The sequence below is a fragment of the Colletotrichum spaethianum genome (genome assembly GCF_022836535.1).
Source record: "Colletotrichum spaethianum MAFF 239500 DNA, contig28, whole genome shotgun sequence".
Classification (NCBI taxonomy): Eukaryota; Fungi; Ascomycota; class Sordariomycetes; order Glomerellales; family Glomerellaceae; genus Colletotrichum; species Colletotrichum spaethianum.
In genome coordinates, this window is record NW_026054798.1 from 417,301 (window position 1) to 433,207 (window position 15,907).

Below are 15,907 nucleotides of genomic sequence, written 5' to 3' on the forward strand. Positions count from 1 at the left end.
TTATGGATGTCTTGTGAACAACGCTGTAGCAGGGTCAGGGCGAGAGGGTCCATGGCGGTTGACGCGGCTTCACGGGGCACTGGGCAATTTGCAGGCTGAATCATTCCTCGTCCGACGTGCGGAAGATTCGCAGGAGTCGATCGCACGATGAGAGTGGACATTCCTGCAGCCGTAGCGGAGCCGCCGCCGCCACTTGAAGCGACGGTCGGGAACACGAGGGCATGGTTGGTCGGTGAAGATTGTCAAGCACATGCAGGCAAGGTGGGCTGGGAGAGGGTGGCCGTTTCGGACCATGAACACGAGACGGGATTCTGGAGAATGCGATGGGCAGGCTTTGCAAAAGACGATGTTTGCTCGTTTTGGGATGGGATCGACGGCGTCGTGGTGGGAGGGGGAGGAGCCCGCTCAATCGGATGCGCCGCCGTCCTTTGGCCTGCCTCCACCGCAACCAGTAAGACTGGGAAGATGGCTCAGTCTTTCGCGGTCTCCTGGTTGTCAATCTCCAGAACTGTTGAAGCATGGGAGATTTTCGGGTGCTTGAGTGCTTGGGCCTGCTGGGCTCTCCCCTGTTGGCTGGTAGAGTTGCGGGAATTTGGAAAGTTTGCTGACACCTTATTTCAGGATACCTCTGGAGTCCTATTGACCCATGTGGTCAGTGAGTCGGAGAGGAGGGTAGTATTGAGCTTGATATGGTGGGCAGAAAATGCCGGAGAGGCGAGAACAGACTTTTGTCGAGTTGGGTATGTCCCGTTGTGCAAAGTCTCGAAAGCTTCTTCGAGCGCCAACACGGAAGAGGGGAACGACAGGACAGGACAGACGCAGCAGACGACCGGCGAAGAGAATGGAAAGCGAAAAGACTGGCAGTGGGTTGACAGGTACCGCGGAACCGCAGGACCGTGGACCCCCCTCTCATCGGAGTTGATGGCCTGCCAAAAAGTCGATCGCTGGGGTCGGAAGACGCTTCCTTCTGCAGAAGGACCCGAAAGCCCTGTCCCAAAGTGCCAGGAGCTAAAGAAGAGTTCAAGGGACTAAGGGGACTTGGGAGAATCGAGCTCAGTACTGCTATGGCAGTGTCTCTCCCAGCTTCCAGGTTCGCCAACCGGCACAAAGACGGATTACCCACGGGGATGGCATGAAGGAAACATACATGAAGGAGACAGGCAGAATAAGAAATGCGGCAAGCCACATACAATAGCATTGGCATTAACCCGCTTGATTTCCGGCGCAACAATTAGCCAAATGCAGAGCGACGTAGCAGTGCTCCGTGTTCGATGCGAATCCAGCCCGACGGGAAAAGTGGCCCTACGGGGCGAGACCACCGAACTAGGAGGCCCATGCCCGCAAAAAGGCCCCTGTATCTGATGTCCTGGTCTCTCCACAGCCCCTGCCCCTTGCCCCCCGCCCTCCCCCTCTCCAGCGCCTCTCTCTGCTCGCTTTCAGTTCGTCTGTCACGCCCAAAAAGCGTTGGTAGGGTACCCGAACCGCAATCCCAGTTTATTTTATCCAGGATGCTTTTGTGATATTCGCTGGCGGAAAATGCTAAACTATTCGCCTCCTAATGACGAGGGGCGGCGACTTTTGTGGCTCCAACCCGAGGTCGCAGGCCTAATATGATTTCATCCAATGATCCTGGAACCTGTTTCTGAGATACCCACGGCAACTTGGGCCGGAGAGGCAAAAACTAGGCAAAGAACCACTCTCGGTTCTCGTTTATCGACTTTGGGGATAGCATCCCACGAGGCAGACGAGACTTGGTCCCCATCTCGAGACATCAGCTCACTTTCGATTCCTTATTCCTACGCCAGCGATCCTCTTTCCGTCCATCCCACCACCGCCCCGCGAGACAAACGAAACATTCCCGGTCAAGACCTGTGGCATCTTCAATCTTCAATGGTCGAGACTCCACGATTCAAGCCGCACAACTGGTTTTCTGAAGCCTCTCTGCCCACCCTCCCACCTTCGACCTCGCCGAGGCTAGCCTCTTTCTACCCAGCCGGCCGGGCCCTGTCTATGTGCCCGTCTCCTTTGGATCTTTAACTTTTCTTTGTCCTTGTCAATAGACGTGCCAAAGTGGAATATTCTCTCGAGTACGGTTACACTAGCTCCCATCCCCCCTTGCCACCTATCTACCCGAACCCTCAACCGCGAAGGAGAGAAAGCTGCCTGGACTCCCACGAGGCTCCTGTTGGTAGTTTGCGCGCATTGTGTCGTGGACCAGGTGACCTTCCTTAGCTTCGGCGAGAGCTCTGACAGCGCTCTCTTTGGTGCTTTCCCTGCCCCTGCGCTTTTACCTTCCGCTGCTGTTTAGCCGTTGCTACCTCACAAAGCACAGCTGTCACTGGCTCAACCTTTTCCCCGGACGAACAGCCAGAGAAACACCCGATCATCACTGGCTTCGACACTCTGCTGAGGATCGACGCTACCGCTGCCGATTTTGGTCACATCTGCGCTGTCCCTCCCTCTGCTTGCTGCCTTCCTTGTATTGCACCTCCAGATTCACACCAGAGGCCTCGAGAAGGAACGGCGAGGAGCAAAGTCTTCTAGGACTGTCGACCTTCGATCAAGAGCCCGTTTCCCCTCTGCCTCTGTTTCGATTCGACTTGACCAACCGCAACACCTCGGACCTCCATCACACCAAACATCTATTACTCACCAAAGTTGCTCTCGTTCCCAGTACGAGCTGTTTACTCGGCACCGCCTAGAATTTTCTGTATCCCTCAAGTCCTACGTATATCTGCGCCACGCCCCGATCACGCACCCTGCACCTCTTCCTATAAGCCGGCCGCTGCACACCTCCGTCCAAGGAGGCTGGACGTAGCAAAACGCCGCCTCGCCGACAGCTCGTGGCTATGACTTCACCAGCGACACCGCCGGCTGAAGACAATCAACGTCCCCTGTCAGAGTCCATCGCCGCCGCAACCCGGTCCGTCCATGCGAAGCTTAACAAGCTGATTGTCGCCCGCCTGCCGCTGGCGATCCCTCCTCACGCCGCCGACCCGTCCGTCTATGTTTCCGGTCTGCTTCACATTGCACCCATCTACGCTACCTTCGAGTCGCTATGGAAGACCCTTGTGGAATCGCCTCTACCTACTGTGGCCGGTGTACAAGGTGATGGCCACCTGAACCTCTTTCCGTCAAATCCAGAAGGTTTGCTCTCAGCCTCTAGCGATGGGTCTCCATCGAAACATCAAGTTGCCCTTTGCGAGCGGACACGCTCGATCTTGACGTCGTTGTACCTGCCAGGACTTATGCGCTCTGACCGGCTGCGGTCCGACATTGGATCTATAACAGGATGGTCCCCTGAGGTCGTCGAGGAGCAACTCAAAGCCGTCGCAGAATCGGGGCGGCTGGCTGAATTCACGCAGCACGTGAAACGTACCATCGAGAATAAGCCACATGTCTTGTTGGCATATTCATACATCCTCTTCATGGCCCTCTTTGCTGGGGGGAGATTCATCAGAGCGACCTTGGAGTCTGCAGGCTCAGAATTCTGGGCCCAAGTCCCATCACCCATTCCGCCCTCTCAGATAAGTTGTCAAGCAAAGGACCCGTCGACGAGTGTACTGGCTGCCACTGGCATGGGACCAATCGACATGATGAGGGGCGACCATAGAACGATCGGCGTTGGCACAAAGCACTCCCGCCATTCACTCCCGCTCGGCTTCTTCCATTTTGCGACAGTTTTGGATGGCGAGGATCTCAAAAAGGAGTTTAAGAAACGGTTATCGGAATCAGAGAGTCTATTAACCCTTCAGGAGAGAAACGACATCGTTCAGGAGGCTGTATGTATCTTCGACAACATGCTACTTCTCGTCGGCCAGCTGGACAACGTCTGTGAGACCAATCTGGAGGATGGACAGGCTTCGCCGCCTTGGGCATCCCTGATATCTGGAGGTCGACTGCGTGACAGCCTAGCGGTTGCTCGAGAAAGGAAGAGGTACAAGACGGCTGCAAAGAGGCCAGAGGACGGCGAGACGTTGGACTCGTGGCTCTGTCGGCACGCGAAACAGAAGGCTTCCAAGACCGCAGGCACACAGGATCTGAGCGACTTGGAGAAGCAGCCATCTGCGTGCTGTCCGGCATCCAGGTCTATGAGATTCGAGCCGAAGCTGCCGGTGCCGCACAGAAAGGAGCACAGCCAGACGCTCCCGACCGACGGTGCGTCTAGTGTCACGACACCCCAACAGCGGTTGCTGTCGCGCTCTGCTGTGTCGTTGATATCCAACATCATTCTCGTGGCGGGCCTGGCGGCGGTTGTCAGCATGATTTTCCTGGCTAGGAGATCGGTGGACGGAAGTTTCATGGTGGAAGAAGAGTGATGGACGGGATGTGGTCTCTGCATCATGGGGCATGGCATAACGAGCTTGGCGTTCTGGAGCGTCTTCCTCTACCCCCCCTCCCCCCCCTTTTATTTTATTTTTGGGATACTGCATGGGATAGATATACGATACCCCCCCTGGTTGGCCTTTTTAGCCTCTTTTAGTTTTTCTTTCCTCTTGTCAACGTACCACGACAGTGGACGTTCTGTAGCTGGCGGGGCGTGAATGGCTATTAGGCGTACAGCCAGCCAACGCCGACGAATCAAACTCGTCATCACCATTATCAAAATGAAAGCTGCTTTCTGACATGTCTCATTATGAACACGGAGGATCGCAAATCCTCCATGAATGCTATGGTATCTAATCCTAGTGCAACGTGAAGCAAAGCAAAGCAAAGCCATGCTAGTCCCATGCAACCCAAACCTCATCGATTTCCTGTGTGTATGTGTGTGTGTGTGTGTGTGTGTGTGTGTGTGTATCATCCATGTTTTGCTTTTCCCAACCAATGCCTTCAAAAGAAACTCGCAAAAAATCGCACCAATCCGGACCTGCGCGCATTATACAATCATACAAGGGCTCAGTTGAGCTCCATTAGGGGGGGGGGTAAAACTCCAGGCGTTCTCCAGTTTCTCGTGGTATGACCATATTCTGACTTGCGGCCCCCAGTTAGGTCATGTCGTCGTGTCGGTATGTCGATCAGCACTCGGAGTGCGAGTCACAGTCCTCGTCCCAGTCGTCCGCAACGTCGGCCCACCCGGCCATGTGCCGGTTGCCACCAAACTCTCCGCCGGTACGGAGGTCCCACGCGTCGCGGCCGCCAGAGCTGTCGTCGTTGCCCTCTTGCCAGTGGCGCACCATGTAGTCGTCCGAGATGGTGACGAGTTTGCCCTCGTTGGACCAGCTCAGCCCCGTGACCTCGCGGCGGTGACCGCGGATGAGGGGCGTTCCGTTGCGGATGATGGGGACTTGGCCACCCGCAGATAGCTTCGAGTTGGACATTGCTGTAGCGTCGGACGTAATGGTGTCAGAAACGGGCAGGTGGCTCTGGGTGTCCCAGTGTTCGCGCATAACTCGCTCGTCGGTGGGGAAAACGACGGCGCATTTGTCTGTGCTGCCGACCGCCAGGAGCTCGGTGCCGGAGGTGGATACAGGGCGGAGGGCGCAGCGGACGTAGAACGATTTGACGTGGAACATGTCATGTTTGAAGCCGTACATCGGGGCCAAACCTTGGACTGCCGAGCCGGCTTTTTGGCGAGGTGGGTGGAGGGACAGTTCAGGGGCGTTGCCAAGCATCAGGTGCGAGGTGGAGTAGGCGTAAACGGTGTTGTCCTTGCAGACGGCGTAGAGACGGGCTGCGTCGCTGCTCAGGGCGAGAGACGTGAGGCCGTAAGGCCGCCAGCGGTGAGTTGGCGGTTCCGCGGTTACGGCAAGGGGCGAGGCCTCTTTGTTGCGCGGCGTGATGTACCGAGTGTCCCAAAGCTTGATGCAGGCGTTTGCCTCAGAGGCGGAGAGCAGGAGATGCTCGCGGCCTGCGGGCATGTAATGTAGCGCGGTGACGGAGGCCGGAGATGTGACACCCTCGATTGTGCGAGCGTGAGCGTTGTCAAGCGTGTTGGCCGTCCTCGCCCACAGGGCCGGCTGGTTCCTGTTCCGGTGTACAATGCCTTCGGGCCCACGGGTGGAAAAGGCGTTGGCTGGTGCCATGCAACATCGCAGGTCCCAGATCTGAATCTTGCCATCGCGGTCTGACGTGGCCACGACATTTCCGTTGGCATGGCCGGGTTGAAACTCGACTCGGCGCATGGATTGGAAGTGACCGCCATTCAGCTCGACAGCGACAGTCTGCGACATGACGTCGAATATCTTGCCTGAGCGGTCGCCGCAGGCACTTGCAAGGCGGAGATCGTCGTCAGAGAAGGCAAGGTCCATGATGGCGTTTTCGTGCGCCTGGATGACGATGTCTACCTTCGATCGAGGCGTTGCTCCCAAGGGGGTCGTCGTGGTGTCGAAGAAGCGGATGAAGCCCTCCTCATCCCCAATCGCCGTCATTGGGGCATCTGCAAAAATTAGTCGTGGCCATGTATGCTAAAGCAAATGGTACCTACTGTGACAGCTCGCAAGACTAAAGGGAATAGTATTCGCCTGAGTCAAATGCGCATTACACATGTGGACGTCAGTGCTTCGGCTCCAGAAGGAAGCGGTGCTAGCCCTCGAGTCTACAAAACGTTAGATGTATAAGTCACTTAAGGGAGTGTGGAAAACACACCAAAAGCAGGATACTCGAGACGCTCACGCCCTGGCCGAGCAGTGCTACCCTGTTCACGGAGTAGAAGCTGGGCGCCAAAGCCGCGATTGCGGAGCTTGATTACGGGCTGTGGTTGGTACTCGGGAACAATCTAATGTCGGTCAGTCAACTGATCACAAATCCCGAGAAAGTCATGCTCACAGGCTCATCCTTTGGCGGCCGAGGAAGCTTTGCAACAGCCGCAACAGACTTTCCTCTGCCAGCAGACGGAATGCCTGCGCGATTGCACTTGAAATAGTCGATCTGCCCTGGGTTAGACACACTGGCACATATCGAAGAACTTTCATAACCCACCAAGGTTGACCGAGGCCGAAGCCCCTCGTATCCCATGTTCGCAAAGTTGCTGGCCGTCAGAGAACTGAGCTTCCTGGCAAATTCGTCTGACGATGTCTGTGGTCCTGCTGAGTACTTCATTCCCAGAGCTGCCGTACGACGATTCGAAGGGGAGTGTGCCTCGGGCGATGTCATGATATGGTCCTCAGGTGGAGCATTCTCGTTCTGCCCTAAAGGGGACCTTGCGAGGGGACTACGACCTAGAGGCATATCCTCCTCCTCCAGATCTTCTGTGTGAGTCCTCGAGCGCTTCGAATTCGAGCTTCGACTTGACGGTGGCAACTTCATGGGTATCGCATTCACAACGCTCCGCTTCCGCTTCTTCTGTCCATCTTCGCTACCAAACGGCGAAAGCAAGCTGCTGCTATTCGAGGCGGGTGATATCGGTTCGGTGAATTGCGGGCTGGATCGCGGAGGTGTCGGTTGGGCATTGATCGCGGGGCTGCTCAGCTCGCCGAGGGCCGGGCGTTCCCGCGAGATGTGGGAGGGCATCCCCCGCGGGGTGAAGAAACGACGGAACTTTCGGGGTGTCAAGACGGCCTTCTTCTTTTCCTTTCGAGAAATGCGCGACGGCGGAGACGAGGGGAGGGTGGGAGACGAGGCCGGCACGATGCCGTCGCTCGGTGGCGGGCTGGCCATGCCGCCGTGGTAAACCATGACGATGGTGAGGTGATGCCGATGACGATGACGATTTGGACTCCAATGGGGTTATATAATTAAACAAGCAATGGATACACAGTTTTGAAGGGCAGAAGGCCTGAAGGGCAAAGATGTCGTCTGGCGGACGGTGATTGTCGTCTGTGGGTTGTGTGTACTGGAGGAAGGGTCGAGGGTCGAGAGACCGGGGGAGTGTCTGACGTCTGCAAAGTAGCGTACCTACCTACCTCTTTACGCGATGCTGTCGCGCGACGCAGCGCGCGTGATGGAGGACGCGGGAAGGGACGCACGGGCCCACCTTTAATTGATTCACTGGGTTGTTCCCACAGACGACCCCTGGGCCCAATCAGACACATCCTGCTCCACTAAAAAATTCAGATGCGAAATGTCTGGACGGCGGCGGGGCGCATACTGAAGGTCGACAATCTTGCACTTGCAGCAGAGAGAGGCTTCCGACTCTCGCAACCTCGTGCACCAATCCTTCGACTCGCCCACCGACAAGATGGCGATCCAGAAGAAGCACGGAAAAGGACGTTTGGACAAGTGGTACAAGCTTGCCAAGGAGAAGGGATATCGTGCCAGAGCCGCGTTCAAGCTGATCCAGCTGAACAAGAAGTATGGCTTTTTGGAGAAGAGCAAGGTCGTAGTCGATCTTTGCGCCGCCCCCGGTGTAAGTTGTCGACTCTCCGTTAGCCACTCGTCAAGACATACAATCTAACAGTCTGCAGTCATGGTGTCAGGTTGCAGCGGAAACGTGCCCGGTCGGCGCCCTGATCGTGGGTGTTGATCTCGCCCCCATTAAGCCCATCCCCAAGGTCATCACCTTCCAGAGCGATATCACGACCGACAAGTGCCGAGCGACGATCCGTTCGCACCTAAAGACGTGGAAGGCGGACTGCGTGCTCCACGATGGTGCGCCCAACGTCGGTACGGCCTGGAACCAGGACTCGTTCAACCAGGCCGAGCTGGTGCTGCAGTCGATGAAGCTGGCGACCGAGTTCCTCGTCGAGGGCGGCACGTTCGTCACAAAGGTGTTCCGGTCCAAGGATTACAACCCGCTTCTGTGGGTGTTCAACCAGCTCTTCACAAAGGTCGAGGCGACCAAGCCGCCGTCGTCGAGAAACGTGTCGGCCGAGATCTTCGTCGTCTGCAAGGGATACAAGGCCCCGAAGCGCATCGACCCCCGCTTCCTCGACCCCCGCGCAGTCTTTGCCGAGCTCAAGGATGCGACCCCGAACAACGAGGCCAAGGTGTACAACCCCGAGGTGAAGAAGCGCAAGCGTGAGGGTTACGAGGAGGGCGACTACACCCAGTTCAAGGTCGTCTCGGCCAGCGAGTTCATCCACTCGGTCGACCCCATCGCGATCCTCGGCCAGACCAACCAGCTGTCGTTTGAACAGCCCCCCAACGGCGACGTGGCGCTCGCGGCGCTGGACAAGCTGCCAGAGACGACGGACGAGATCCGGAGGAACTGCGCGGATCTGAAGGTGCTCGGGAGGAAAGAGTTCAAGCAGCTGCTCAAATGGCGTCTCAAGGTGCGGGAGATCTTTGGCTTCCCGACCAAGAAGACGACCCACGAGAAGAAGTCTCTGCAGGACCAGGTAGGCGAGGAGGTCGCTGAGGTCGAGTCAATGGACGAGGAGCTGCGGATCCAGCAGGAGCTCGAGGCGCTCAAGAACAAGGACGACTCCAAGAAGAAGAAGGAGAGGAGGAAAGAGAACGAGAAGAAGCAAAAGGACATTGTGCGCATGCAGCTCAACATGGTCGCGCCCATGGACATTGGTATGGAGCAGGCCGGACCCCTTGGCCCGGACGCTATGTTCGCTCTCAAGACGGCCGACAAGGCCGGCGGCATCAACAAGATCGCCCGCGGCAAGATGGCCCTCCTCAAGGAGAGCGAGAAGAAGGCGGAAGAGGCCGGCATCGTGTACTCAGACTCGGAGAGCGACGCGGAGGAAGACCGCCTCGAGCGCGAGCTCGACGGCATGTACGACCAGTTCCGCGAGCGCAAGGCGGCGGCCGACGCGAAGTGGCGCGCCAAGCGGGCTCGCGAGGAGCACGAGGACGGCGAGTGGGAGGGCGTCTCGGGCGGCGAGCAGAGCGACAGCGACGAGGACATGGAGATGGACTCTGACAGCTCGGACGACGACGATGACGCCGAGGAGGACGACGGGCGGCCTCTCGTGACGGACTTGGACAACACGGCGGAAAACGGCAACCTGTCCAAGCGCGCGACGGCCTTCTTCGGCCAGGACATTTTCAAGGACATCGATATTGGCGACGTCGACGACGAGGCGTGGGGTGTCGACGACAAGCCTCAAGAGGAGCCGAGCCGAAAGAAGGTCAAGACCGCAAAGGAGGCTGAGGCCAAGAAGGCGAAGGACGACAAGGCGAAGGCGAAGGAAGACAAGAAGAAGCTCAAGGAGGAGAGCAAGAAGAAGGCCGCCGACGGGTTCGACTCGGACTCGGAGAGCGGAGACGACGCCGGCTTCGAGGTCGTCAAGAATCAAGAGGAGGACTGGGAGAACCAGGAGAAGCGTCGTCCGGACGGCAGACTAGGTATGTCCCTCCCCTTGCCCAAATGTTCACCAGGCCGCGACATTAAACTGACCCTCCGTGCCAGACATTGACATCATCACCGCCGAGGCCATGACGCTCGCGCACCAGCTCGCGACGGGCGAGAAGACCAAGCACGACCTCGTGGACGAAGGGTTCAACAAGTACGCCCTCAAGGACCGCGACGGCCTGCCCGACTGGTTCATCGACGACGAGAGCAAGCACGATAAGCCGCAGAAGCCCATCACCAAGGCGGCGGCGGCGGCGATCCGCGAAAAGATGCGCGCCTACAACGCGCGGCCGATCAAGAAGGTGCGCGAGGCCAAGGCGCGCAAGAAGTTCAAGGCGGCGCAGCGCCTCGAGAAGCTCAAGAAGAAGTCGGACATGCTCGCCAACGAGGAGAGCATGACGGAGAAGGAGAAGGCCGACAGCATCGCCAAGATGATGGCCAAGGCCGGCAAGGTCAAGAGGAGACCCAAGCCCACTCTGGTCGTCGCCAGGGGTAAGTTCCCGAACCCGACAGATGTGTCGACGACGTCCGTCATGCTAACGTGCTCCAGGTTCCAACCGTGGTATCCAGGGCCGTCCCAAGGGCGTCAAGGGTCGCTACACGATTGTGGACTCGAGAATGAAGAAGGATTTGAGGGCGCAGAAGAGGCTAGCCAAGAAGAGGAAGTAGATGTTGGCGTAAAAGTGTGGATCATACCCCCAGTCCGAGATGGTGAGGAAGATGATGTTAGATGTAAGGTAATCAAAATAAAGCATGGCCGGGTACAGAAAAGGCGCATTGATGTTGGACTAGTTCTTTTGCACCGTCGTGTTCTATGCGTTATCATAAGTCTAGTAAACCGTGTGCCTTGGACAAATGACTTGCCCCGCCCGCCCAAGAAAACGTCCCTCTATCCAACCTAGGAAGGGAATCATGAGAATATGCCGCCGCCGCCACCATCACCGAGAAAAAAAGGGCCAAGCCCGGTGCCGGGCATCGCGGGCCGTATCGTACAGCATCTTGTCCACCGAGTTGTAACAGACGTGACACGCCGAAACAAACGTAGACCTTTCCTCTTTCCCAAGGAACCCTTTGCTGTCGGCGACAAACCCTCGCCGACGCATCTGAACATCGTGCAGCTGTCTCGGCGCCCGCATGCGCACCGCCATTTCTTGATCCGAAAACGCCAATGCTGTCCTGCCGAGTCCTGAAATGCAAAATGCCCATCCGCCGTGTGAGCACATCGTCTTGAGCGTCTCTGTCGGTCGCCAATCTAGTCATCCTCCTGCTTGATCGTCGGTTCCTGCTCCGGTGCCCGCGGTCCCACCATCCAATCCTGCATGGCGAGCCACTCACTCCACTGGGCCTCGGCACTCTGAATCTCCTTCTCGGTGACGTTCGTTAGAGGCCGAAGAAAGGGAACCTGCTGCTCGCCGTCCATGTCGTAGTGGGACTTGACCTTGAGCCAAGTATCGCTTTTGGCGGCAAACATGTAGTTGCGGCGCTCTGCCTCGTGCATGGGGCCGATGCCACCCACCCAGTCGTCGCCGAAGAAGCCGTGTAACACGGCGGGGTAGTCGAAACCAGTGGCCACCAGACGCCGGATGTAAGGCGTCAGTGTCGTGTGTGTCGAGGACGGCAGCTGAGCACCGAGCGGCATCTTCCCGGCGGCTCGAGCCGTGGACGGCGTCGAGGGCCCGGGCCCGGCGGGAGAGTTTGGGCCGGTGTGTTTTGAGGACAGGACCGGGTTGTGGGTCTTTTGAAACGGGAGCTGGATATTGACAAAGGCGGCCACGGCCTGGATGGGCCCGCTGTATTGGGCGTGGTCCAGGAAATAGCGCAAGCACGACTGGAACTTGGGGTACCACTCGAAGATGTCGAATTGGGACTCTTGGAACGGCTGGCACGGAGGGCCGTTGAGCTGAGAAGCACTCGGACGACTAGCGAAAGAGTGGCCTACCTGCGCATACTCGAAGCCCGAGGCAGCGGAAGAACCGCTCGAGTGGTGGTATGCCATCAGTTCTCGGGGGGAGAACGAGGGGCCGCCGCGGGTGCAGAGGCCGTGTCGAGAGTTGATGCTCGATACTGGGTGCAAACGGACAGCTTGCGTACAATGGGCGGCAAGCAATGCCCGGCCAGGGAAATCGAGAGCGGCACCAGTCGAGAAGACAGAAGACAGCAGAGTAGCCAGGCAATGCAATCGGATCAATGGGAGTGTCTAATAACACGCTGTCCGATAAGATTGCCGTTTGTGATTGCGGAGTGCGTCTTCTGTATCTGGGCCGACTCGGAGGCTGGCAGAGAATTTGAAAGAGGTGCGGTCGGAGGCACAGAACTGACGCTGATCAAGCAAGGAAGACATGCGGGACGGGGAGGAGAAGGAGGAGCAGGACTACACATGCGGAGCCCGGCCTGCATGGGGATGGAGTCGAAGAAGCAATGACAACGCCCAACTAAATAAGGGTACTCGGCCTAGGGTCCGTTCGAGAACAGGAGAGGACAGGCGAAGGGAACGTCGGCGATGGACCATGCATGCAACGAACGGGACAACGGCTGGGTTTAATATACTCTGCACAATGTGCAGGCCTTGGAGGGGATTTTAGGTAGGGTGCAGAATGGTCCCTTTTTCCCCCCCAGTCTCCCTCCTGGTGCTGGACGTTATGAAATAGACGGGGCGTGCTCTATAGAGCCAGGAGTACTCGATAAGGGAAGGGGAAGAGGGAAGAAAAAACAAAACCAAAAAAAAGCTACAAAGCGGAAGAGGCCAGAGGAGGTAGGTACATGCTCAGTACAGCGGGGGCAGAGCCGAGAGGAGGGTACCTACATCCAGATTGTGACATGGCCACCTACTGCAACTTTTGGTTCGAGATCGCGTCCGCACCCACCGCACACCAATCCGGTGAGGCAGAAGAGGGCAGAAAGACATATGCGCACAGGCAAGGGGAAAAAAAGGAAGAGGCGGCGGTCGACAGATCTAGTGTCCGCCCGTGTACTGCTACTTGTTTTGCTACCAGTTTTGCTGTATTCCACATCCCACTCGGGTCTGTGGACGAATGATCCAGCGTTGGTGATATGCGTGAAGACGTGAGGTCCGCCTAGCTGGGCAAACTAGGGATCGGTAACACACTGACTGCATAGGCTGACTACGCGGGCAGAGGATTAGTGATGGTGGCACAAGTTGGGCCAAGGCGCGTGTGGCCCGATTGTTAGCCAGCCGGTGGGTTGAGGGTAGTCCGTTGCCATCCCGTTGATAGCGTAGTTAAATAAGTGGACAACGGCTACAGTTCAATCGTGAGCGAGTAGTGTTGGTTGGCGCAGGTAGGGCTCCTTGATGCATCTCCAAGTCCTGGATTGTGCTGTGCACGACGCATGTTTCGCCAGGGAGGTGTGGGAGCAGCACTAGCATCGACTAAGGGTACTGAAGTACACCCTGAGGTAAGGTAATTAAGGCATGGCTTGGTATGGTATGGTACGGCACTTATTGAAAGGCGGGAGCCGGGACGAGGCGTGTTGTGTGGGTAAGGTGTTTCGTGGGGTGATTGGCTCGTGCTGTCCTCTTCAGGGTTCTGCTTCTCTGTGAGAGTGTACGAATAGTGCTTGCGCCAGTTTGTCCGTTGATGCAGGAGGTGGTGTCGTCGTCGTCGTCGTCGTCGTCGTCGTCGTCGGAAGAGATGGATGGCGCCGATGATGGGTGGACTGTGAAGGCGGATACGCGCTATCTTTCTCTAGTGTTGTCTGAAAAATGAAGGTGGGCGGCGGAAAGAGAAGTAGGCTTCCCAGGGTCTCGAGAATGGCCGCCGATAGTGGGGATGAACCGAGGAACGAGAGACAAGACAGGCCGCACGAGATCAGAGACAAGATGGCAGGGCATTCCGATCACAAAGGATGGCATGTTGAGACAGACAGGTAGACAGACAGGCAGGCAGACTGACAGACAGAGGAGGGCAAAAGAATCTGAGTGTCGGGAACCTGGTGCAAACGGCGTCTCCACAGTCCTGCTGGTTGGCTTTAGCCGGGCAGAGGGTGAGAACACAATCAATGGAATCAGGTTTGGGCATCGCTCTTTACGGATGGATAGCTGCCTGGACGAGGATGAGCTGGCAGGCTAGGTCAAAGCGCAATGGAAGGATAGAGGAAGGGGAGCCAACATGCCCCCCTGCCTTGTCTTCAGCTCGACGAAAGTGAGGGAAAAAACGAGAACATGCAGTTGGAACAAATCCCATGTCTGGACGGGAAAGCACCCTGCCCGTGCCTGCCTTTGCAAACAATCTGATCCTAGGAGGAAAGAACATCCTCCACTAGATGAGTAAGGTGGGTCCGGTGGCTGCACCTGCCTGCCATACCTAGGTAACACTACAGAGTACGGGACTGAACGGGACTGGACCCCGGGTCGAGGTACCTTAGGAAGCCAAGAGGAAACCGTGGATGCCGAGAGGTGCGATGCGGGTGTGGTGCAGGGACGTCGACGCTAAGCCAAGATGGCCGGAGTCTTTACCGGAAGGAAAATTATTGGGTGGGAGGATGAATGGCACTCTGTACACTACCCAAGGTAGGGTGTGAGAAGGAAGGAGGGGGGAAAAAGAAGGGACGAAGTGAAGTCGAGCAGCGACGGGCGGCTTCCCAATCGGCATGCGCCAAACCAGTGGCCCGGGTCTGTGGCGGCTGCATCCATATCGCAAGTTGTGGAAGCATCAAGATGCTGTAGCAACCAAGACACTCACTCATGTCCCGCATCTTTTTTGACTCTCGAGCACCGTGTCGTTCCTGCCTCTCGCGCGAACACGGATCACTCCCATCCGGGGCCAAGCTACTGCAAAGCTGGGGCCAACGAGACATTCAGTGGCTTACTTTCCTTAGCTTGTTTGCCCTTCAGGCCTCTTGTTAGCTGGGCTTGACGTGCACGTGGACTCGGATCCGACTTGCGGCGGCACTGTTGCTGGCCAGTCGCATGCAAATCGAGCCTCATCCGAGGACAGTCAAGTAACCTAGCCAGCCGTCGTGGCCCCACGGCATGGCCAAGCAAAGTGAAAAGCCCCGCCAATGTGAATGGGAATGGAGATGGGATAATCGAAGCGGCTATCTCCGTCTCGACTGCTCCCACTCATAGCTCCTTCCTCTGTGCCTTCCATCTCTTCGTGTCCTATTCCAACCCCTGCCTGCCTGACGGCCTGCCACCTGGAAACGCTGCAGCCGGCGCGAGAAACGACATGTCGAAAAAGAAAACCCGAATCTGAAGAGAGAAAAAAAAACTTGGACACGGGCCCGACCAAGTCCCTCGTCAGTCATGCGCCATCTTTTTCGGCGTCATTCGTTTTGGCCTAGTACCCGACTGCTACCTCGAACGAGGTATACACAAGCCCTTACTCCAGTGAATGGCACTGAGAGACACTGCTTGCTCCCCTCGACGAAGGAACAGCAAGCATTGGCGTCAACTCGGATTGCCGAACATGCGACGGGCGCCTTCACCAGTAATAGACTGTTGCCGGGTTCGTGCTTCGTCTTTGCTCTACCGTCCCACACAGTTTTCTCCGTTATCGTCGTGGTCGAAAGGCGACAAACATCCCAGGGGCCCGAGTCTGAAGGTGAGTCGTATCACAAACAAGGGCCTCACCCGGCATGCGTGGAGCAAGACTTTGCCGTCGGTTCTTGCCATCTTTCTCCCTGGATGCTGACCCAGCCCTCCCTCCACTATCATACCATTGCCGAGACGCTTGAATAATGTGCATCGAGGCGAGTTGACACCGGAAG

The 15,907-nt window shown here is 57.1% G+C and overlaps 4 protein-coding genes across 4 annotated transcripts; 2 read left to right on the plus strand and 2 right to left on the minus strand.

Moving 5' to 3' along the window:
* Positions 1-2,849: 2,849 nt before the first annotated feature.
* Positions 2,850-4,319, plus strand: ColSpa_09450 (uncharacterized protein; the record flags this gene model as incomplete). The annotated part of the gene is made up of 1 exon (XM_049275662.1): positions 2,850-4,319. The coding sequence occupies one exon, from the start codon at positions 2,850-2,852 to the stop codon at positions 4,317-4,319; it is 1,470 nt and encodes a 489-aa protein (XP_049131619.1).
* Positions 4,320-5,015: 696 nt separating this feature from the next.
* On the minus strand, positions 5,016-7,614 carry ColSpa_09451 (cell division cycle protein cdt2; the record flags this gene model as incomplete). The annotated part of the gene is made up of 3 exons (XM_049275663.1): positions 5,016-6,376; positions 6,586-6,715; positions 6,766-7,614. 3 exons carry the CDS (start codon positions 7,612-7,614, stop codon positions 5,016-5,018), a joined length of 2,340 nt encoding a protein of 779 aa, XP_049131620.1.
* A 502-nt stretch (positions 7,615-8,116) lies between these two features.
* On the plus strand, positions 8,117-10,849 carry ColSpa_09452 (AdoMet-dependent rRNA methyltransferase SPB1; the record flags this gene model as incomplete). The annotated part of the gene is made up of 4 exons (XM_049275664.1): positions 8,117-8,284; positions 8,343-10,173; positions 10,238-10,672; positions 10,731-10,849. The coding sequence occupies 4 exons, from the start codon at positions 8,117-8,119 to the stop codon at positions 10,847-10,849; spliced, it is 2,553 nt and encodes an 850-aa protein (XP_049131621.1).
* Positions 10,850-11,432: 583 nt separating this feature from the next.
* On the minus strand, positions 11,433-12,176 carry ColSpa_09453 (uncharacterized protein; the record flags this gene model as incomplete). The annotated part of the gene is made up of 1 exon (XM_049275665.1): positions 11,433-12,176. One exon carries the CDS (start codon positions 12,174-12,176, stop codon positions 11,433-11,435), a length of 744 nt encoding a protein of 247 aa, XP_049131622.1.
* Positions 12,177-15,907: the final 3,731 nt, after the last annotated feature.